The following is a 21136-nucleotide window of genomic DNA, read 5'->3' as shown; positions in this document are numbered from 1 at the left end:
CCCTTTTCATAGCACTAGCTTCAACTTTGAGGGACCAGTACTTTTTACAGAAAACCTTGTGGATTTTTTTCTTTCAATTTGGCTGAAGTTCTGTAAGAGAGATCAAGGGATTGGTACACATAGGCAGACTCTTAAGCATACAGAAAGGGATAACTCATTTACTGGGAAGAAAATTGAGTATAAGAATAGAGACAGAGGAAAATATAAAGGAGACAGAAATGTAATAATGAAAAGATCACTGCTTTGATTTCTTTTACATGTTGCGAGTGTTTTGTAAACAGAAAAACTGAATGCATTACAAAAATGACTGGCTTTTATATACATCTTGTGATACCTTACATGCTGTTTGGGGATAAATACTAGAAAAAAATATTTGGAATTTGATAAAAAAATTGAAATAGAATAAAAGGCAATATGTCAAATTTCTAGCATTTTAAATATGAGTAATGTATTCTAAGAGACAAGATACAACGTTTACTACTTCATATATGGCATCTTTATTAGTTTACTAAAGCTGCCATAACAAAATACCAGACTGGGTGGCTTAACAGAAATTTATATGCTCACAGTTCTGGAAGGTAAAAATTCAAGATCAAGGTGTCGGCGAGGTTGGTTCCTTCTGAGGGCCATGAGGAAGGTCTGTTTCAAGCCTCTCTCCTTGGCTTACAGGTAGTCATCTTTTCTATATGTCTTCTAGTTATCCCTCTGCACATGTCTGTGTCCAAATGTCCTCTCCTGTTTTTATAAAGACACCAGTCATATTGGTTTAAGGTCCACCCTAATGACCTCATTTTAACTTAATTGAAGACTTTCTTTTAAAACCCAGTCTAAAAATATGGTCACATTCTGAAGCACTGGGCAGAGGAAGGGGTTAGTCCTTCAATATACGAATTTTGGGGGTTACACAGTTCTGCCCATAGCATTCAGCAATGTTAGTCAAAAAGCATCTATTGAAGTATTAGATTTCTTTCTGGAACCAAAACACTTTAGATATTAAGTGTAACTTTAAAAATTACTGGTAGATTAAGTCTTTGACCTTGATGAAAATTATGAAAAAATAAACAGACACAGAGGAGAGATATGGCACAAAATTAGGATTAGCTCTGCAGATCTACATAGGCACTGGGCTGTTTTACATGACCGAGAAGATAAGACTGGGGTTTACTCAGCAAAAGTAATACTAGGAACAAAGCAATTCCTATCTTGCAGATGCAGAAATAAGGAACAAATATGCTAAGAGACACATAAAGCCACTGAGTGAGTTATAGCCATAGTGGAAGTGTAAACAATATTTTCCGATACCCAGTTGAACCTTCTATGACTACAACTATTGTTACTTGGAGAAGATAGTTTTATTAGGCTACAGCATATGTAGACTAGTGCATTCAGGTAAGCTATAATACTTTCAAATGGAACATAATAGAGACTTCACATGGTGCAGACCAATAACATATGGCTCCATTCAGAAAGACGGTAAATAATGCATTGCTAGTAATAGATTCAACCTGGTCAGAACAGAACCTAGCTGCAAACCACCACATAAACAGTAACAGCCTGTTCCTTTGCGGGTACTTTCTTTCCATAAATTATCCCTCTTGAAGAAGGTATGTGTGTTAGAGGCAGGGAGGGCATGGGAGGAGGAGGGGCAATTCTTCTCCAGAATGATGCACAATATGTTATTTCACTTCTCTTTTTGCAATTTAAAATTTGAAAGGAAAAACAATGACTAAACTTGCCATTTCAATCGAATCTCTTACTTTCTGGGGAAAATGAGTCTCAGGCCACCACATGTAGAGAGGCCAGAAAAATAGTCACAAAATCCAAATGTGAGGTGGCAGTTAGAAAGGCTATGGCTCTGCTAAGGCTCTATTGAATGAATTTGATCCCTACATGACAGGAATAGGCATAGGTGTTGTTTCTTCCACTTTAAACTACTTTTTTTGGCTCTGTAGACTTTGGGTAAAATCAAAATTAAGTAATGAGATCACACAACACAATTGCTACCTCTTAAATACAAACACTATAGGCACTAAACAACACGTCATAATTTCAATTTCATTTTTATTAATACTTTTACCAATAAAAATTTTAATTTTATTGGAATTTTGCACAGGACTTTATACATATTCTCACATCTAATGCTTATAATGGTTCTATGAGGTAGGTATTGTTTTCTTTGTTCATATGAGGAAAGTGACCCCAAGAGAGGTTAAAAATATTACCCCATATCACACGAAACCCAGTGCATCTACTCTGAAGTCCACATTCTCAATTACTTTTTTACCTATTATTGTTACAAAATCTCTTTTTTTTTTCCTGACAAAGGCATCCAAATGAACATATTTATTTCTTTTTTCCTATTATTATTATCTAAGTGTAGTTGACTTACAGTGTTGTGTTAGTTTCTGGTGTACAGCAAAATGATTCAGTTATATGTATATTTTACATATTATTTTTCATATTTTTTCCATTGTGGTTTGTTACAGCATATTGAATATGGTTCCTTTTGCTGTACATTGGGACCTTGTTGTTTATCTATTTTATACATAGTAGTGTGTATCTGCTAATCCCAAACTCCTATTTTGTCCCTTCCACACCCCCTTTCCACTTTGGTAACCATAAGTTTGTTTTCTGTCTGTGAGTCTGTTTCTCTTTCATAAATAAGTTAATTTGTGTCATATTTTAGATTCCACATAGGAGTGATATCATATGATATTTGTCTTTGCCTGACCTACTTCACTTAGTATGATCATCTCTAGCTCCATCTATCTTGCTGCACATGGCATTATTTCATTCTATTTTATGGATGAGTAGTATTCCATTATGCATATGTACCACACCTTCTTTATCCATTCATCAACGGACATTTAGATTGTTTCCATGTCTTGGCTATTGTAAGTAGTGCTGCTATGAACATTGGGGTGCATATGTCTTTCCAAATTAAAGTTTTCTCTGGATATATGCCCAGGAGTGGAATTGCTGGATCATATGGCAACTCTATTTTTAGTTTTTTGAGGAACCTCCATACTGTTTTCCACAGTGGCTGCACCAACTTACATTCCCACCAACAGTAGGAGGATTCCCTTTTCTCCACATCCTATCCAGCATTTGTTACTTGTAGACATTTTAATGATGGCCATTCTGGACCTGTGCGAGGTAGTACCTCATTGTAGTTTTGATTAGCATTTCTCTAATAATTAGCAATGTTGAGTATCTTTTCACGTGCCTATTGACCATCAGTGTTTCTTCTTTGGAGAAATGTCTATTTATGTCTTCTGCCCATTTTTCGATCAGGTTGTTTGTTTTTTGTTGTTGTTGAGTTGTATGAGTTGTTTGTATAGTTTGGAAATCAAGCCCTTGTTGCTTGCTTCATTTGCAAATATTTTCTCCCATTCTGTAAGTTGTCTTTTTATTTTTTTTATGGTTTCCTTTGCTGTACAATAGCTTATAAGTTTGATTAGGTCCCTTTTGTTTATTTTTGCTTTAATTTCTATTGCCTTGGGAGACTGACCGAAGAAAACATTGGTACAATTTACGTCAGAGAATGTTTTGCCTGTGTTCTCTTCTAGGAGTTTTATGGTGTCATGTCTTATATTTAAGTCTTTAAGCCATTTGGAGTTAATTTATATTTGTATATGGTGTGTGGGGGGGTGTTCTAACTTGATTGATTTACATGTGGATGTCCAGCTTTCCTAACACCACTTGCTAAAGAGACTGTCTTTTCTTCATTGTATATTCATGCCTCCTTTGTCAAAGATTAATTGATCATAGATATGTGGGTTTATTTCTGGCTCTCTATTCTGTTCCATTGATTCATATGTCTGTTTTTGTCCCAATACCACATAGTTTTGATTACGGTAGCTTTGTAGTATTGATGTGAACACATTTAGAGTTAACTGTTGGTATGTGTCTATTTCCTCAAGATGCTAAATGACTTTTAGAACCCTCAACATGATTAGTTGAATGTTATTTGATGATCTCAAGGTGATGTCATAATTATTCTAACATTCCTATTAGGCACCATGCTGCTTTGCTTTCTGTATGCTCAGCAAATATTTCTGCTTGTAAACAAAGTAGATCCAGGGGACTTCCTTGGTGGTGCAGTGGATAAGACTCTGCGCTCCCAATGCAGGGGGCCTGCATTCGATCCCTGGTCAGGGAACTAGACCCCACATGCATGCCACAATTAAGAGTTTGTGTGCCACATCTAAGGAGCCCACGTGCTGCAACTAAGGAGCCTGTGAACCACAACTAAGGAACCCATGTGCCACACTAAGGAGCTGGTTGGCCCCAATTAAGAAGCCCTAGAGGTACAACTAAGGAGTGCTGCAACTAAGGAGCCCACGTGCTGCAACTAAGGAGCCCACCTGCCACAACTAAGACTCCATGCAACCAAATAAATAAATAATAAATAAATAAATATTTAAAAAAACAAAGTAGATTCAAAAGCTCTATGGTAATAGCCAATAGAAAATTACCTAATCTACTTATTTTAACACAGTTCTGCTCCATTATATGTAATATAACCATTTTGCAAATATCTTTTGCTTTATATTCTTTCTTATGATGTCCACATATTACTTAATGATACTCAAAACATACTAGATATAGAGAATCAAAAATATATTTTCCTGTATCTTGGCCTAGAAAAAAGAATGAAGGGGGTAACAAACAGTTTATAAGATCATGTATCATAATATCAAAGCAAATTAGGATGTCAGAAGTAGAGCTTTTCCTGGTACTAAGATGCACAATGAATTTCTCCCATGGGTCTGCAGTAAGTGGACACATTGATTATAGCAGTAGGGCTTCAGTAACTTTTCCAATAAAAATGTAATGGGAAATTTCATATGGCCATTCTTATAATGTCCTGCAATGAAGACTGGTATGATAACACTAAAGCAAAGTTTGGTAAAGGAAATTTTAATAGGAACCATAATAAAGTAATGAAAAGGGACAGTCTTCTAATATACTGGCTTATTCTGAAAAGAAAAAAACTTAAATAGCTGAAGAAACGAATGAATTTCCTTCATGTAATCCCTTATGAATGCTATTTCTCTATGTGAACTTGTGATAATAGAAATCAAAGTTCTATTCTCTGGATGGACCCTGGAGTACAGAGTGTATTATTCACAGAGGGCCTTGGGTCACAAAGCTAATATAATACGATGCTGAAATGGAACCTTCAGCTGAGATCCTAAGGCAACAGATAGCAGAGTGAGTTGTAATTCACATTACCCCTGCCAAACTTCTAAAATATGATTCACCATCAGCCAACTAGAATACTCCTAAAACTATCTCCTTCCCTGTAGGACTGAAAGGATTGGGAAAGAAGGATTTTCATGTTAGTTCTTAGGAGAGAGCTGTGTTATATGCTCCACTTCCTCATCAACATTTGGTATTGCCTTTTTAATTTTGGTCATTTTATTGAGTATGTAGTGGTATACTACATATCAATATGCTTTGTCTTTAAATTTACATAAAGTAAATAACCACTCTTTGTAGCATAAAATTCTATGGGTTTTAACAAACACATCCACATGTATTCACCACCACAATAAAGATACAAAACAGTTTAAGTATTTGAAGAAATTCCTTCATGATGTCCTTCTGTAGTCAACCAGCCTTCCCTTCCCCAACCCTCGCAAAAACTGATCTACACTTCACATCTATAGTTTCACTATTTCTAGACTGTTATATAAATTAACTCATACATGTAGTCTTTTGGGTCTAGTTTCTTTCATTTAGTAAAATGTATTTGAGATTCATCCATGTTATATAATATGAATAATTTTATTGGCAAATGGTATTGCATTGTATGGATGTACCACAATTTGTTTATTCATTCACTATTTAAAGGACATTTGGGTTGTTTCATTTTTAGTCATTGCCAATAAAGCCAATATAAACGTTGTATACAGGTTTTCATACAAATGCAGATTTCTATTTCTCTAGGAGTAAAATTGTTTGGAAACATGGTAAATGCATGTTTAATTTTATGCGAAACTGACAAACTGTTTTTCAAAGGGACAGTGCCATTTCACATTCCACCAGCAATATAGGAGAACTCCAGGTGTTCTGCTTTCTACCACCACTAATCAGTGGTTTTTTCATGTGTGTGTTTTGTGTGTGAGTTTTCTGTTTGTTTGTTTGCCATTCTAATACATGTACAGTGGAATCTCATTTTGGTTTTGCTTTTCCTAACTTTCTTAATGACTAGTTATGTCTAACACCTTTTGACATATCTGTTTACTACTTGAGTATTTTCTTTCAAAAAGCATCTATTTAAATCTTTTGTTCATTTATTTATTAGATTGTATGTTTTTATTGAGTTTTGAGAGTTCATTATATATGCTTGATACAAGACCTTTGTCCAATATGATTTAGAAAGTTTTCTCCCATTATATGGCTTGCCTTTCTATTTTATTAATAGTGTCTTTTGTAAGGCAAAGTTTTGTTTAATTTTGATGAAATCCAATTTATCCATATCTTCTTGTATGTCTTATGCTTTTAGTGTCATATCTAAGAACGCTTAGCCCAAAACCAAGATTTTTTTCCCCTTGTTTTCTTCTAGAATATTTATAGTTTTATGATTCACATTTAGGTCAATGATGATTATTGAGTTAATTTATGTATAAGATGTGAGATATGGGTCAGAGTAGACAACCTTGACCCTCATCTTAGGGGGAAAGGATTTACTCTTAAATCATTAAGTATGAGGTTAGGTGTGTAGGGTTTTTGCAGAAGTTTTTGTCAAGTTGAGAATGTTCCCTTCAGTTCTCAGTTTTCTGAAACATATTATCTTGAATGAATATTGAATGTTTTCAATGATTTACCTGCATCTACAGATACTTGTAGATTATTGTTGTTGTTCTTAATATAGTGAATTATATTGTTTGATTTTTCAGTTGTATCACCAGTCTTTCAATTCTGGGATAAACCACACTTGGCCATGGTGTATTATCATTTTTATGTATTACTGGATTTGTTTACTAAAATTTTGTTAAAAGATTTTTGTGTCTATGTTCATGATTTTTTTTTCTTTCATTGTTGTTAGTTTTGATATTGAGGTAATGTTAGCCTCATAAAATGCTTTGGGGAATTTTCCTTCTCCATTTTCAGAAAGACTTTGTATAAGTCTGGCATTATTTCTTCCTTAAAATCTTAATAAACATGATCCTGGAGTTTTCCATGTGGGAAATTTTAAGTTATAAATTTAATTTCTTATAATTGAAAATATATTGAATATTTAAATTTTCTATTTCCTCTAGGTCGGTTTTGAGATTTGTGTGTTTCAATGAATTTGCCCATTTAATCTAAATTCTTGAGTTAAATGTTAGAGAGATTTTCTTAGTATTTGTTTAGTAGCTATTCAACTTTTCTTATGACTATAGTTATTATATCCTCTCTTTCACCCCTGATATTGGTAATTTGTGTTATCTTTCTACTTTTTATCAGCCTGGCTAGCTTTATCCATTTCAGTGATCTTTTAAAAGACTAGCTTTGGTTTCATTGATTTTCTCTATTGATTGTCCATTTTTAATTTTACTGATTTCTGCTTTTTATTACTTTCATAATTCTGTTTTCTTTAGGTTTCATTTGTTCTTCATTTCCTAGCTTCTTAAGGTTGAAGCTCACAGGATTGATTTTAGACCTTTATTTTTTTTTTGGTGGTGTTCTACTGTCTTCTGGCTTATGTAGTTTCAGACAAGAAGTCTGGAAAATAATTGTTTCTGTTTCTTGGCATGTAATGTTTGTTTTGTCTTTGGATGCTATTTAAATTTTCTCTTTCTTTCTGGTTTTCAGCAACTTGATTATAATGTGCTTTTGAGTGATTTTTATTTGTGTTTATCCTGATTGGAGATTATCAACTTATTATATTTGACATTTTATTGTATGCATCAAATTTGGAAAAAAATCCTCCTTTATTTCTTCAAATATTTTTTCTATCCCCTTTAGGGAACTCCAATATCCGTATATGAGAGAAATTTATATTTTCCATATATCACTGAGGCTCTGTTTGTTTAATTATTTGTTTGGTTATTTGTATTCTTTTCTCCTTCTGCTTCAGTTTAGATAAATACTAAAATGCTTGAATAAATACTTTCAAGTTTAATAAAGTTTGTCTTCAGTATCTAGTCTGCCAATTAATTTCAGCCAATTAATATTTCGTTTGAGACATTTTGTGTTCCTATGTCAAGAATTTTGGTAATTTTTTTCTATTTTCCATTCCTCTCATAATTATATTCACTATTTTTTACTTAAATACTTAAATATAGTTATAATAGCTGGCTATTTAAAAATATTTGCCTGATGGTTCTATCATCTCTTTCATTTGTAGATCTATTTCTGTTGACTCATTTTTATCTTAGTCACTGTTCACAGCTTTCTGCTTCTTTGAATATATAGTGATTTTTTCCATGGGAAACTGGAAATTTTGTTTGTTACATTGTTGAATGTCTAGATTTCATTTTGTTCCCTTAAAAATTGTTGGGCTTTTTTCTTACAGGAAGCTATATTACTTATAGATAATTTTGGTCCATGGAATCCTACTTTTAAGCTTTAAAGGAACAGATCTAGAAGAATCTCTATTCCAGCTTTTCTTTAACCTTTCTACTAAGACATAAGTCTCTTAAGTCTGCAGTGAATTCTCCGATAATTACAGAGGTCTTTTCATTCTTGATGGTCAGAGATCAAATGACTCCTCACATTGTTTGAGCTCTAGGAATTGTTCAGCTTACAAACTCCCGAGTTGTTCTTTCTTCAGTTTTTTGAGATTTCTTGCTGTGTATGTACAGCCTAGTCCTCGGTAAGGACAAGGAAACACATGTAAGATTTCTGTGTGAGATAGTACCTCACACCTGCCAGAAAGGCTTTTATCAAAAAGACAAGAAACAAGTGTTGGTGAAGATGAGGAGAAAAGGGAACCCTCGTGCACTGTGGTGGGAATGTAAATTGGTACAGCCACTATGAAAAACAGCATAGAGATTCCTCAAAAAATTAAAACTAGAACTACATATCATCCAGCAGTTCCACTTCTGGATATTAATATGAGGAAAACAAAAAATTTAATTCAAAAAGATACTTGCATTCTAATGTCCATTGCAGCATTATTTACCAACAATAAAGGTTTGGAAGCAACCTAAGTGTCCATTAATAGAGGAATGTTTGACAGATGAATGGATAAAGAAGATGTGGTATATATACAATGAAATATTACTATCTATAAAAAAAGAGTGAAATCTTTCCATTTGTGACAACATGGATAAATCTAGAGGGTATTATGCTAAGTGAAATAAGTCAGGCAGAGAAAGACAAGTATATTATTTTACTTATTTGTGGAATCTAAAAATAAAAAATGAACAAACAAAACAAGTCAGAAATGGCTTATAGATACAGAAAAAAACTGGTGGTCAACAGAGGAGAGGAGTGTGGGAGACTGAATAAAATAGGTGAAGTGGATTAAGAGGTATAAACTTCTAGTTATAAAATAAATAAGTCATGGGGATGTAATATACAGTTTAAGGAATATAGTCAATAATATTGAAATAATTTTGTATGGTGACGGATGGATACTAGACTTATCCTGGTGACCAATGTATAATGTATATAAATACTGAATCACTATGTTATATACATTAAACTAATATAATATTGTATGTCAAATATACTTCAATAAACAATAAAAAGGAAAAATTATTAATAGCAAGCATGTGTATGCCATATAAGATTAGTGCAGGATTTTTTGTTTTGTTTTGTTAAGAAAGGAAAGAAGTGAATTAAGGTTGAATTGTCCTTGGGAATTCAGGCAGAGAGAAAGTGACTCCAACATGAGATCAACCTTCAAATCCATCTACAGATCTACAAGAGTGATATATTTACTGATCTCCTACAGTGATATGAGAACTTAACTGGTCATTGCTATTGACACCTCTCAGCGACTTCTTTATTTTCACTTCTAGTTCCATTGAATATCATGTTAAGACAGAAGCATCAATCCTTGAATACAGTAACCTCTCACCACAGAAACAATATTTATCTAAACTAACCTTCCTGGCATGCCTAATCCTGTACATTGTAATAACAACATACATATATTTCCTATGATGTGTCACACAGTGTTCTAAGCACTTTGCTTGCATTAACCCACTTAATCCTCACAACAACCATAAGTATGAGGCAGGTTCTGTTATTATCCTCACACATCACAGATGAGTAAACTGTTGGTCAAATACCTTGTATCAGGTCACAGAGCTTGTAAATGGCAGAGCTGCCATTTGAAGCCATATAGGCTAGTTCTAGAACCCACATCCCTAACCACTCAATATGGGAAAATGCATAGAGGAGATACTTGCCTGATACTAAATATGCTGGTGGATAACAAGCTGACAGGAAATAATTACAGTCATAAATGTAAGTGAATCATTCAAAGGGTATTTTAAAATTCATTTGCAGAGTACTATTTAGTAATAAATGGCTATGAGAACCTAATAAAATATATTCTTGCAGGGCAGCCATGAAAAATGGATGACTGTTTCTGAGCAAGGGTTTTGGGAAATGATTGAAATGACTCTGCAAAGCAGTGTGTAGTCATTGGCACATCATCCGAGTATGTGCATTCAGAGATCAGTAACTGAGACACAGAGGCTCCTAGAAGGGGTTTGAGAATTACTTAGGAGGTAAAATTGACAAGGCACAGTGACTGATGGTTTATGGACTAAAACAAAATGTTCTGTCAAAGTTAAGCGAAGATTTGTGGCTTGAGCAACTAGGTGATAATCAGAGCACTCACTGAGATTGGAATTCAGCAGGAGTTTCAGGTATAGCAGGAAAAGTAAGTTTGGTTTTGGTGTTTTAATTCTGAGATGCCTGTGAGACATCCAAGTGGAGATGTCCAGCTAAATAAGTGTCTGCAAGATTCAGGAAATAGATACAGGATAGATAGATCAATCAGATGCTTATCAATATATAGATAATAGTGAAATGAAAATGAATGAACAAATCCCTTGAATCATTAAAAGTGTACTGAATGAGGAGAAGAGAGGTCATAGGACAGAAGCAGTATCTAGGAGATGTGAAGATGTGAAGGGTTTTGAAAAAGTGAAAAGAAATAGGCAGGGAGGTGAGAGGAAAATTAGTGAAGGATAATGTACTAGAAGTTAAGGGAAGGGAGATTTATTTTGTCAAACGTTTTTCTCAAACATATTAGCACTTTGTAGAAATATAATGTTGTTACTAACAATTTTCACATGATTTACCAAACCATAAAGCCAACTCTAGATATTATTTAATGGCCAATACAGAACTCTTTCCTGCCAGATTCTTATCAGAAATCAGTATAAGAGAGATATTATAAAGCATAGCTGTATCCTGTTTTATAGCCTTTCTTTTGAAGATGTTGATAATAGTGGCATCATTGAAAGCCTGTGGAATTTCTCTAGTTCTTTTTTTTTTGCAGTACGCGGGCCTCTCACTGTTGTGGCCTCTCCCGTTGTGGAGCCCAGGCTCTGGACGCGCAGGCTCAGCGGCCATGGCTCACGGGCCCAGCCGCTCCGCGACATGTGGGATCTTCCCGGACCGGGGCACGAACCCGTGTCCCCTGCATTGGCAGGTGAACTCTCAACCACTGCGCCACCAGGGAAGCCCCTCCATTTTTTTTTGAGACGAGTCTATCCATGTCTGGAAGAGACTAAGCACAAAAGAAAACTATTGTTTAGATTACAGGAAGTACTTATCGCTTTTTCTTCAAAATTGTATTTGAAGTTTTTGTTAGTCTTTATAATCATAAAAAGGATCTGTGATAGCTGTACCAAGGTCTGTTCTCACCACTGCCATCAGTTATCACCATCACTTATCACTACAAGACGTCAGCAAGGATGGCAATTCTTTAAAGTTCTTTCCCTTTTTCTTGACTCTGAAAGAGAAGTGGCAACTTCTACAAATATGTGTTTAGATTCTTTGTGCACTATCCTAATGGCACTTTACTAATTCCTTAATCAATGTATTTTTTATTTATTCAATAATATTTACCAAGTATATACTGTTTCAAGTACTATGGTAGAGCTAGGGATGCAGATAAACAAAACAGAAATTGTTGTTGCACACATGGAGAATGGTAAAACCTGTGACCAGAAGAAGGCTGCCAAGTCACAATGGCTTATGTTTCACCAACATTTATAATTGGTACCCTACAAAATATTACACAATTTTTATACATCTTCTAGATTTAGAAAGAGTACCCTAGGATAGTACATAACCCTCATAAACACTGTAAAGTCTTGGCAGTGGTGATGATGCCAAGTCACTAGCTCCCTATATCCCTTTAGCCTTGGTCTTTCTCCTCTGGTTTCTGGGGATAAGTTGAGTTAGATTCCATGAACTGAAATGTTACTCTTTGCATTTCAATGTACTATGTGCAAATCGTCTTCCCTTACTAGGGGAGTGATGGAAATAGAGAGAGACACTGACAAGTGTCCAAGGACAAGATTGGTTTCCTTGGGTCTAAAACTAAGGTAAAGAATTACTACTCAGGAAAACTGAGTATAACAAAAGCCAAAGAGGCAACCAAGCAAATCACAGACAGCCAGGACACTCCAGGGTATAAATTCTAGGCAAAGCAGCTCCAAGTTTCAAATCTGAAATTCAAGCGTGGTAAGATTAGACTGAGAAAAGAGCAAGATGCGTTCAGGATGGAAACAGAACTACAGTTGTGTGAAAACAAGAGAATACTTAGAGCACACCTTTGGGAAGAGCTGATGCATGGTGAATGGAATTAAGGGAATGGCTTAAAGTATCAAGAATCCAGTGGGGAAAATTAAGGTGTTGACCATACATTTATGCTTCTTTATATTAGTGTCTTATTATCAATAGCTAGCGTTGGCAATATCACCCATTCATTCACTGGCTCTATAGGTATTGATTTGTGCAATGCATAGACATCTATTGATAATTCTGCTATGTAAATAAGGACATTGTTCTCTGGTGGGGTTGGAGAAGGATCCCTGAATCTGGGTGCATAGATTGTGCGGTGAACTCTAGGAACAAACATTCAATAGATGTAACTGGTGCTCTCGAGTTGAATGAGGTGGTGGTTTTGATATTGGTGATGTTTTGTCACACAGCTTCTTGTAGTTGTTGTCAGTCTTACAAAGTCTGCCATTTAACCATTTAAGAGACGAAACATGCTTGCTTCTTTTTATATTTCTGAAATCTATTATTTCAAACCTAATGTGTTTCTTTCTTTAAACAATGACATACTCTAATACACACCATATTTAATGATTTATTTATCAAAAACATGTGTTTGGGGGTTAACACTTCTTAAAATTATGTCATTTCACAAAAATGGGAATTTACATGTAATATTTTAATATTGAAAATAAGTTAGACCCTTATAAATTTTGGTTTTACAAATTTTTACAATATTATACCTTTTCACTTGTGATTGGCTTCATTTTATACTGCCCAATGAGATTATTTAATTCTGATATAGTAGATTAATTTTCCCCATACTTTAATTTCTGTTTAATATCCCCCTTTATAATTCAAGTTATATTTTAAAAATTCTTAGATATGAATAAAGATTTTGTCCTCCCTATATTTCAATAGTTTTTTATGGACACATTTAGGCCTAGATTATCTTCATTGTAAGAATTAAAAATAAGAGAAATAGAAGGGAACATTAAAATTTAATATTATGTTAGTGTTTGGAGTCAGATAAAAGGTACCAAGTTGAGCAAAGAAAATGATTATAAAATCACATTTTAGGAACATGAATTTGAAGACAACTGCTGCTTTTGTGAGCTTACCTCTGTATACCTACAATAGCATATCAGCCAACTATCATCTCAGAAATATAACTCTCCTCTGTCTACAAATTGTGATCAGCCAGAGAAATGACTTAATCATCTATATTCTAAACACTGCAGATTTCAGTTAGCAAAGTCATAGTTACCTGGAGGGCAACAATGCAGCAACTGATATACCCAGACAAGGGAACCCAAAGGATAAAAAAAAATTTAACATAGATATTATATATGAAATCCCTCCTCCTAAAATTCATATAGGCCCATTCTTCCTCTGCAGTATCTCTAATAATCAGGAACCTCCTGCCCGATGATTCTCTACTTTCAAATAAATAAAAATTCCATTATTTCAGAAAGGAGTCTTCTTTTCAAATCCCATTCACTTGGGAATATTCTTTTATCCATGATTATGTCTCTGTATTTTTAATCTGTCACTTTTAGTCAAATAGAATGTTTTCTCTGGAATATTAAAAAATAAAAGTAATTTAGTTTGTTTTTACAGCCACTTAACTCTTAGTTTGAGAATCATAAAGTTTTTTCCTGAGGTTTATTAGGTGGGTTATGTATAGTGTACATAGTATATCTCCCTTAGAAACCTTAATAAATATGGAAACTGAAATATAGCAACGGTTTAATATATCTCCATACTTTTATCAATCCATCTAGCTTGAAACTTTGAGAATGAGTGTGAGATTTCCCCAAAAGAAAAGTAGCATTTAGTTAAGTGTCAAGTTGCTAGCTTACACTGTATAAAAGTCAATATGTAGCAAGTCATATTAGTGAATTTCATCTACACTGCTAGGAGGTTGTTGAACTCAATTACAGAAATGTGCAGAGCTTGATTTGATGTGTGAGGAGGTTAAGAGACCACAATCAATTAAAAGGAACACATGTATATCCTGTTGTGGGAAAACAGTTGTTATAGTATCCCTTGTTCAGTTTCTGCTTTTTTCTCTGACTTTACCTCTGAATATAAGAGAACAAAAGATTTAATAATTCCTCAGTTACATTTGGAATTATTTTGTCAGCAGTATCTAATAGGAAGACACACCATCGTTGTTTTATTTGAATGAAGCCTCAAGCAGCTACAATTAAACACGCTGTACTTTTTTCTTCACATAGCAAAACCATTTGAAAATGGACAATATTTGGACATTTATGGAATTACACGGGACCAGGCTGGAGAATATGAATGCAGTGCAGAAAATGATGTGTCATTTCCAGATGTGAAAAAAGTGAAAATTGTCGTAAACTGTAAGTCCCATAACGTTTTATCAATATAATTTCAAAGAAAAGATAAAACACCTGAAAAATACTGTCTGAAACATATGTTGCAATTTTTTAAGAGGTGGTCTATTGATAAACACTGCCTATTGGCAGTGAAAATGTTTACATGTTAGAATATTGATCAAATTGTTCATGTAACATCAATTGCCCCAAGTAATTCCACAATAATTCAGTTTAATGTTTAGATGGCAGTGTTTCCATTATCATCCTAGTCTCTGGCATTCTAAACTGTGGTATCCTTATCTCTAAAGCATCCTATACTCATGGTGTTATCTTCATTCTCATGTGTTTCACCTGGAGTGTATTCTGACTAAATTTAAGTGTGGAATTCCCAATCAAATTTGATGGACATGAAGTGTGCTATTCTACTTAAAGAGAAAAGCTGTTACTGTGATACTCCTATTATGTGGGTATTTAATTCTATTTAGTTTGGACAACATTGAGAAAATGAAGAAGTAATTTTCCCATGAACGTCATTAGTAGGAAATTAGAATATTAAGAGATACCTGCAGAACCATCAGTGTCATTATGTTATACCTTTTCTCTAAATATATTTCAAAACAGTGATGAAAGTCGTTTTTCATTTATCTTATTTCATATCTTATGATCTCAACAGCAATGACTGCGATAGTCTTTACTTTTCAAAAACAATCCCTTTTAGTCTTTCTCTCAAAAATTTTCACATTGTTTAACTTATTCAAATAGAATATTTTGGGGATAATAGTATTTTACCAAAAGTGGTTTCAAACTATAGCTTCTAATGTGTTTTCCTCCCATTTATACATCTTTCTATATATGGCCATTGCTAATAATGAGTACATTGTATTGTACCATAGATAAGAAGGAAAATTTTCCAAATATGTCCCCAAATGCTAAAACTAAGCAGTTTTTTCATATTAATATGAATCTTAGTTTCATGGGTCAAAAAATGACTATCAAAACACTCTAGGCAGGCTTCCCTGGTGGTGCAGTGGGTGAGAGTCCACCTGCCGATGCAGGGGACACGGGTTCGTGCCCCGGTCCGGGAAAATCCCACATGCCGCGGAGTGGCTGGGCCCGTGAGCCATGGCCGCTGAGCCTGCGCGTCCAGAGCCTGTGCTCCGCAACGGGAGAGGCCACAACAGTGAGAGGCCTGCGTACTGCAAAAAACAAAAACAAAAAAAAACAACACTCTAGGCAGTTGAGTGTCTGCCAGGGCAAATCATTGCAACCAACTAACATTTGTCAGTGACTAAGCTATACATTTGGAGTTGACTCTGAGCAAATGTGCATAATGCCAGGAGGCAGTTTCTGGAGCAGAGTTTCTCATATAATATTCTGAGACAAACTTCCACAGAGCACCCAAGAAGCTTACTAGAAATGGAAATTTTCTGTGCCCCACCAGCCCTACTGAATCAAAATCCTTGAGGTATACGGCCTGGACTTATGCATTTATGATAAGTTCTCATTGAATCTCAGGACTCCTTTTGCAGAGGGTTACTGCTCATCCCTCTGGAACTCTCTGAGATTAGAGTTAATAAGCAAATAAAAATCCCTGATTATTTTATAACTAACCATGCTTATCTGAATATGAGTCTACAGATTATATTGTTGGAGGGTTGGGAAAAGAGGTGAGAAATAGGAGTACAAGGGAAGTAATATTTTTAGCAGTGAGCACTAAGAAAAAAAAAGGTAGAGTCAATCTGTCAAACAAGCAAGACACCCAGCCTGGCAATGCAGCCTACTTTCAAGCCCCCAGAAACAACATATCTCTAAATTCATGTCTCCAATGGGGATACAATTGAACACAAGCTGCCATATGGATTTTCATGGGCCTATTCTCCATGTATAATCCTCACTATTTTTTGCATTCACACTTTCTTTTCTATCCTTTTTATCTCTCTGACTTTAGTTCATTGTCACTTATTATGTAATCCGATTCTCTTTTTTTTCCTGGACAAGTGGGTACTTTAGACTGATAAAGGTCAAGTAAGGATGCAGAAATTTGGAGAGAAATTGAATTGAAAGAAAGACACACCAACCAATGAGTCATCATCTAAAGGATTTGTGTGGAGAAAAGAATCCATATATAAAGCAGAAGGACAAAAATTAAGGAAACAGGTGTCGAGAACTATGAAGGATCTGCCACAATTTCATGGTTGCTGGCAGAAGACAGAGACAAGGGGCAGTTTATTACTCATAGTGATAGCAGTAGCCAGAGTATTGTCTTACATCCGTTCCCCAAGCCCTAATTACTACAGGGTGATATGATGAGGACTAGCTGATGCCTATACACACAGTGGGTTTGTGTCATAGCTGAGGCTCCCTGAGCTTAGAAACTCGATTTTTTTTGTATAATGGCAGCAAGCAAACCTGCCCTTTGCCACAGAGGGAGAAATTATCTTTATTATACTGGACTGTAAACAAACCTGCCCTTTGCTCCACGGAGAGAACTACCTCTTCTATCTTCCAGGACTGCTCTCTATACAAACTTCCTTGAAAAGATTGTCAGGAACAAAAGCTGTCAGTGCCTCTGCTCACAAGATGTGCAGAAACACAAGAGACCCGTGGAGAATTGTCTTCCAACACAAAATGGAAGCAGGAAAGTTTGAAGCAGAGCCTAGAAACATTCCATCAGTTGAAAAGGGTGCTTCAGTGGCTTTTGCAGAGTTTTAGACACCTAAAAATCGGTAGAAAAGAAAACATTGTTAACCAACTTTAACTTAAGAAGGAAAACCAGAAGGAAAAAGGAAAAAGTAAAAAAAAAAAAAAAAAAAGGTTAATGATATGTTTATTATAGTCATAATACAGACTATGTTTATTAAGAACTAATTTCAGTTAAAGTACAATCATAAGTGGAAATGTTGGTGCCAACACAGTATTAAAAATACTAAGAAAATGGACTCAACAGGATTTTTTAAATGGTTTTAAACACTCAATGTTGTTTTCTGCTGCTTCTCAAATTATACCTTTGATAGCTCACATTTTCTTAAATGTGCCATGAAGAATTGTATTGAATACTGATTGATCAATTAAATTTACATCTCTTGAATCAATATTTTATGTAAGTTTGTTCAGACTTCTGGTCAAGATCTAAAATTTGCCTTAGTTTGGAATAATTTTATCACACGTATACCAGTGATAGTTAAGTAGCATAGGTGTGTGAGTGTAAGTGTGTATGTTCCTGGTTATGAGGAAATTTGGAAAGTATTAATTTTGTGATTTTACCCCTTTAGAAGCACTATCCATGGATTTTACTGAACTGATTTCCCAAAGGAAATTAGCCAAAACCTACTGAACAAACTTTAGTTTGTCAAAACCCAAAGTTGAGCACACTGCTCTATAACAAACATGGAACTTCACGTCCCATGATAACCTGAAGGTTCCCTGAAGATAGAATTATGTCAGGTTCAAGACAGCCCTTCTTTTCATGGTTATTAATCAATATTGATGGTGCATGTAAAATTGCAGTAGCTTGTGAGTTATAATTTGAAGAGAAACTTTGTCCCTGTTCCCAAATGGGGTTCAAGATGAAATGTAATAAATTTTCATAAGCTCTGGTTGACTCAGTTATTCCGTAAGTCAATTTGAGGAAGAGATTTAGGTTCTCTGTAAGTTAGAAATGTTTAATGTTTTAGTATTCATCTAATACCTTTGCCACATTCACTATATGTATATATCTCATACATATAATAAATATCATATTTTGCCACACATTTTGTACTTATAGCACTTTCATGTAGATTTCTATTTAATTTAATTAAACAGCACTTTAGTGAAATGATTGGCATATTTGACTTATTTTGTATAGATTGGACTAGATTGATTGAATAAATAAGTTCATTTTGAGTTATTTACAGAAAGCCTTACTATAGATAGTAAGATTTTATACAAAAGCTTGTTTCTGAGTAGAGAGATTATGTAGGTGATTATTCTCCTTGTTTTTCTCTGTTTTTTCTCTTATTCATTTGTATATGAATAGAATATATTCATGAATTTATGATATAATATAGTTATAATAAACATATGAATATGTACATTTCTTTATATATTTGCATATATATGTATAGACACACACCTACACACAATTGGACAAGAAAGATATTACATACTTACATATATATTACACATTGTTACATATGTATGTATATATACTTACATATATATTACATATGTAAGTATGTATATATATTTCTTATCAAATTGAAAAACAAGCTAAAAAATGAAAAGGAATCATGACAGTTATGACAGACCTTGAGAAATTAATATACATACACACATATAACACGAGAGAAAAATATTTGAACCAGTTGGTTAGCTAAGCCAGAGGGAGCTAGTGGATTGGAGTTGGATAGATTCTCTGTCTTATTTGCATTTGTATTCCATCCCTGGAAGCAGCCTAGAGGATATTAGTCCCATAATTTTTATTGTTAATTAAAAAGTGGAAGAATGAATGTCCAGAAAGTCCATGGGTTCAATTAAACTGGGAAAAACAGGAGAAGAGAGATCAGGGTCTAAAAAATCAGTAAAGTTGATTCATGGAAGCCAAATCTAGAATCTGGAAAATATAGATGGTATCATACACTAATCAAATAACAAAGATCTCTATAGGGAAGCAGAATCCCAGATTTAGAAATCAGGAAAGCCTGCAAGACCTCACGCTTCAAAATGAATATTGCTGGTAAAAGTGGCAGGATTCTCTGATCTTGTGACAGGTTGTATTTTCTCCATTCTATTTATATGTACTTTTTCAGTTAAGAGTAACTCTTTTAGAAATACGGACCTTATAGTCAGGTGTAACTTATTTGAACTCTTGTTCTATAATTTACTGGACTTTGAGACCTTGGGAAACCACTTTACCTCTCTGAGTCTCAATTTCCAATTCTGTAAATTTGGGGCAATAACAGATAATTTTCAGGGTTTGGGTAAGGATTAAATGAGATAATATACATATAGCACCTATCACAGTGACTGGCCCACCGTTGGCAATTGAAAAAATATACATCTCTCTCTGCACGTATTTACTCTAGAATGTAAGCTCTATGTCTTAAGGGGTTTTCCTTTCCTTTGTACAATGATGTGTTCCCGTCACACAGAGCGGCACCAGGTTTATAGGAGGCACTCAAAAAATAGTTATCAGATGAATTATTTAAAAGATTAGCATTCACCAAGTGCATTATTCTACTAGGCAAAACAGGAAAGAGATAATTAGGTTTGTTCCACAATTATATATTTTTTTCTCCCAGAACAATAAGTAAATGGTATGTTGACTAATTTATTTCTGATACCATTTTTTTAAACAAAATTTTCAGGTGGATTCAATAAAAATAACCTGCCATTTATATAGTGCTTTCACCCAGAAGGAGAAAACATTAATTCCATTTTTTTTACAGATAAGAAAACTGAAGTTTGATGAGATTAAAATACTTCATAACACCCCTGATTTTCAAGGGCGAAAAGACATGAACAAAGGAAAGTATTAATTAACCAGAAAAAATATAGAGTCAATTAGATTAAGGTAAAAAGAGGTCTAGATATTATTTCAGTTTTCACTCATGTCAGTAAGATCATTCATTGTATTTGGTATCAGAAATTATTTTGCATGCACAATTTCCAGTAAAATAGAATTGAGTACTTCTTCCTATAGTCAAACAGTAAAGATATTTCTGAGTGCACTGTGAACTAAGATTTTATCCAGTAAATCACAAGCACATATTTGTACATTACTTTGCATCTGATACATATTCATTTATGCAAATTTGCACTTTATCTTCCAATATAACTAGCTCCAAACATGTGGAATAGAATGTACCAATTAGTATAACTTATTACAATGGTATCAAAGCCTGAAATGAGGGGCCATCAGGGAGAGGTAAGAGGAGGAAGAAGATTCTAGCGAAGGGACCAGTTTTCTTAGGCTATTCATAAAGTTTTCTCCAAAATGTTGGGTAAGTTAGGCAGACACATCAGACTTAAGACTAGAAGAAATTGCAGATGACAAATAGATATCACCCTAAAAAAAGAGAAAAGCTCAGCATTCGGGGTTGGAATTGGACAAAGATACT

General features: G+C 34.4%; 1 protein-coding gene across 1 annotated transcript in view; it reads left to right on the top strand.

Annotated features, from left to right (window-relative positions):
* NEGR1 (neuronal growth regulator 1) overlaps window positions 1-21136 on the top strand; it is a 922148-nt gene that overhangs the window by 607509 nt on the left and 293503 nt on the right. The window contains exon 4 of the mRNA XM_065879003.1: window positions 14928-15059. Coding sequence (XP_065735075.1) covers window positions 14928-15059 — 132 coding nt within the window. The remainder of the gene's footprint in view (window positions 1-14927; window positions 15060-21136) is intronic.

This window comes from Phocoena phocoena, chromosome 1, assembly GCF_963924675.1.
Source record: "Phocoena phocoena chromosome 1, mPhoPho1.1, whole genome shotgun sequence".
Taxonomy (NCBI): domain Eukaryota; kingdom Metazoa; phylum Chordata; class Mammalia; order Artiodactyla; family Phocoenidae; genus Phocoena; species Phocoena phocoena.
The sequence above is the reverse complement of the archived record's forward strand: the minus strand, read 5'-3'. Positions and strand labels throughout refer to the sequence as shown.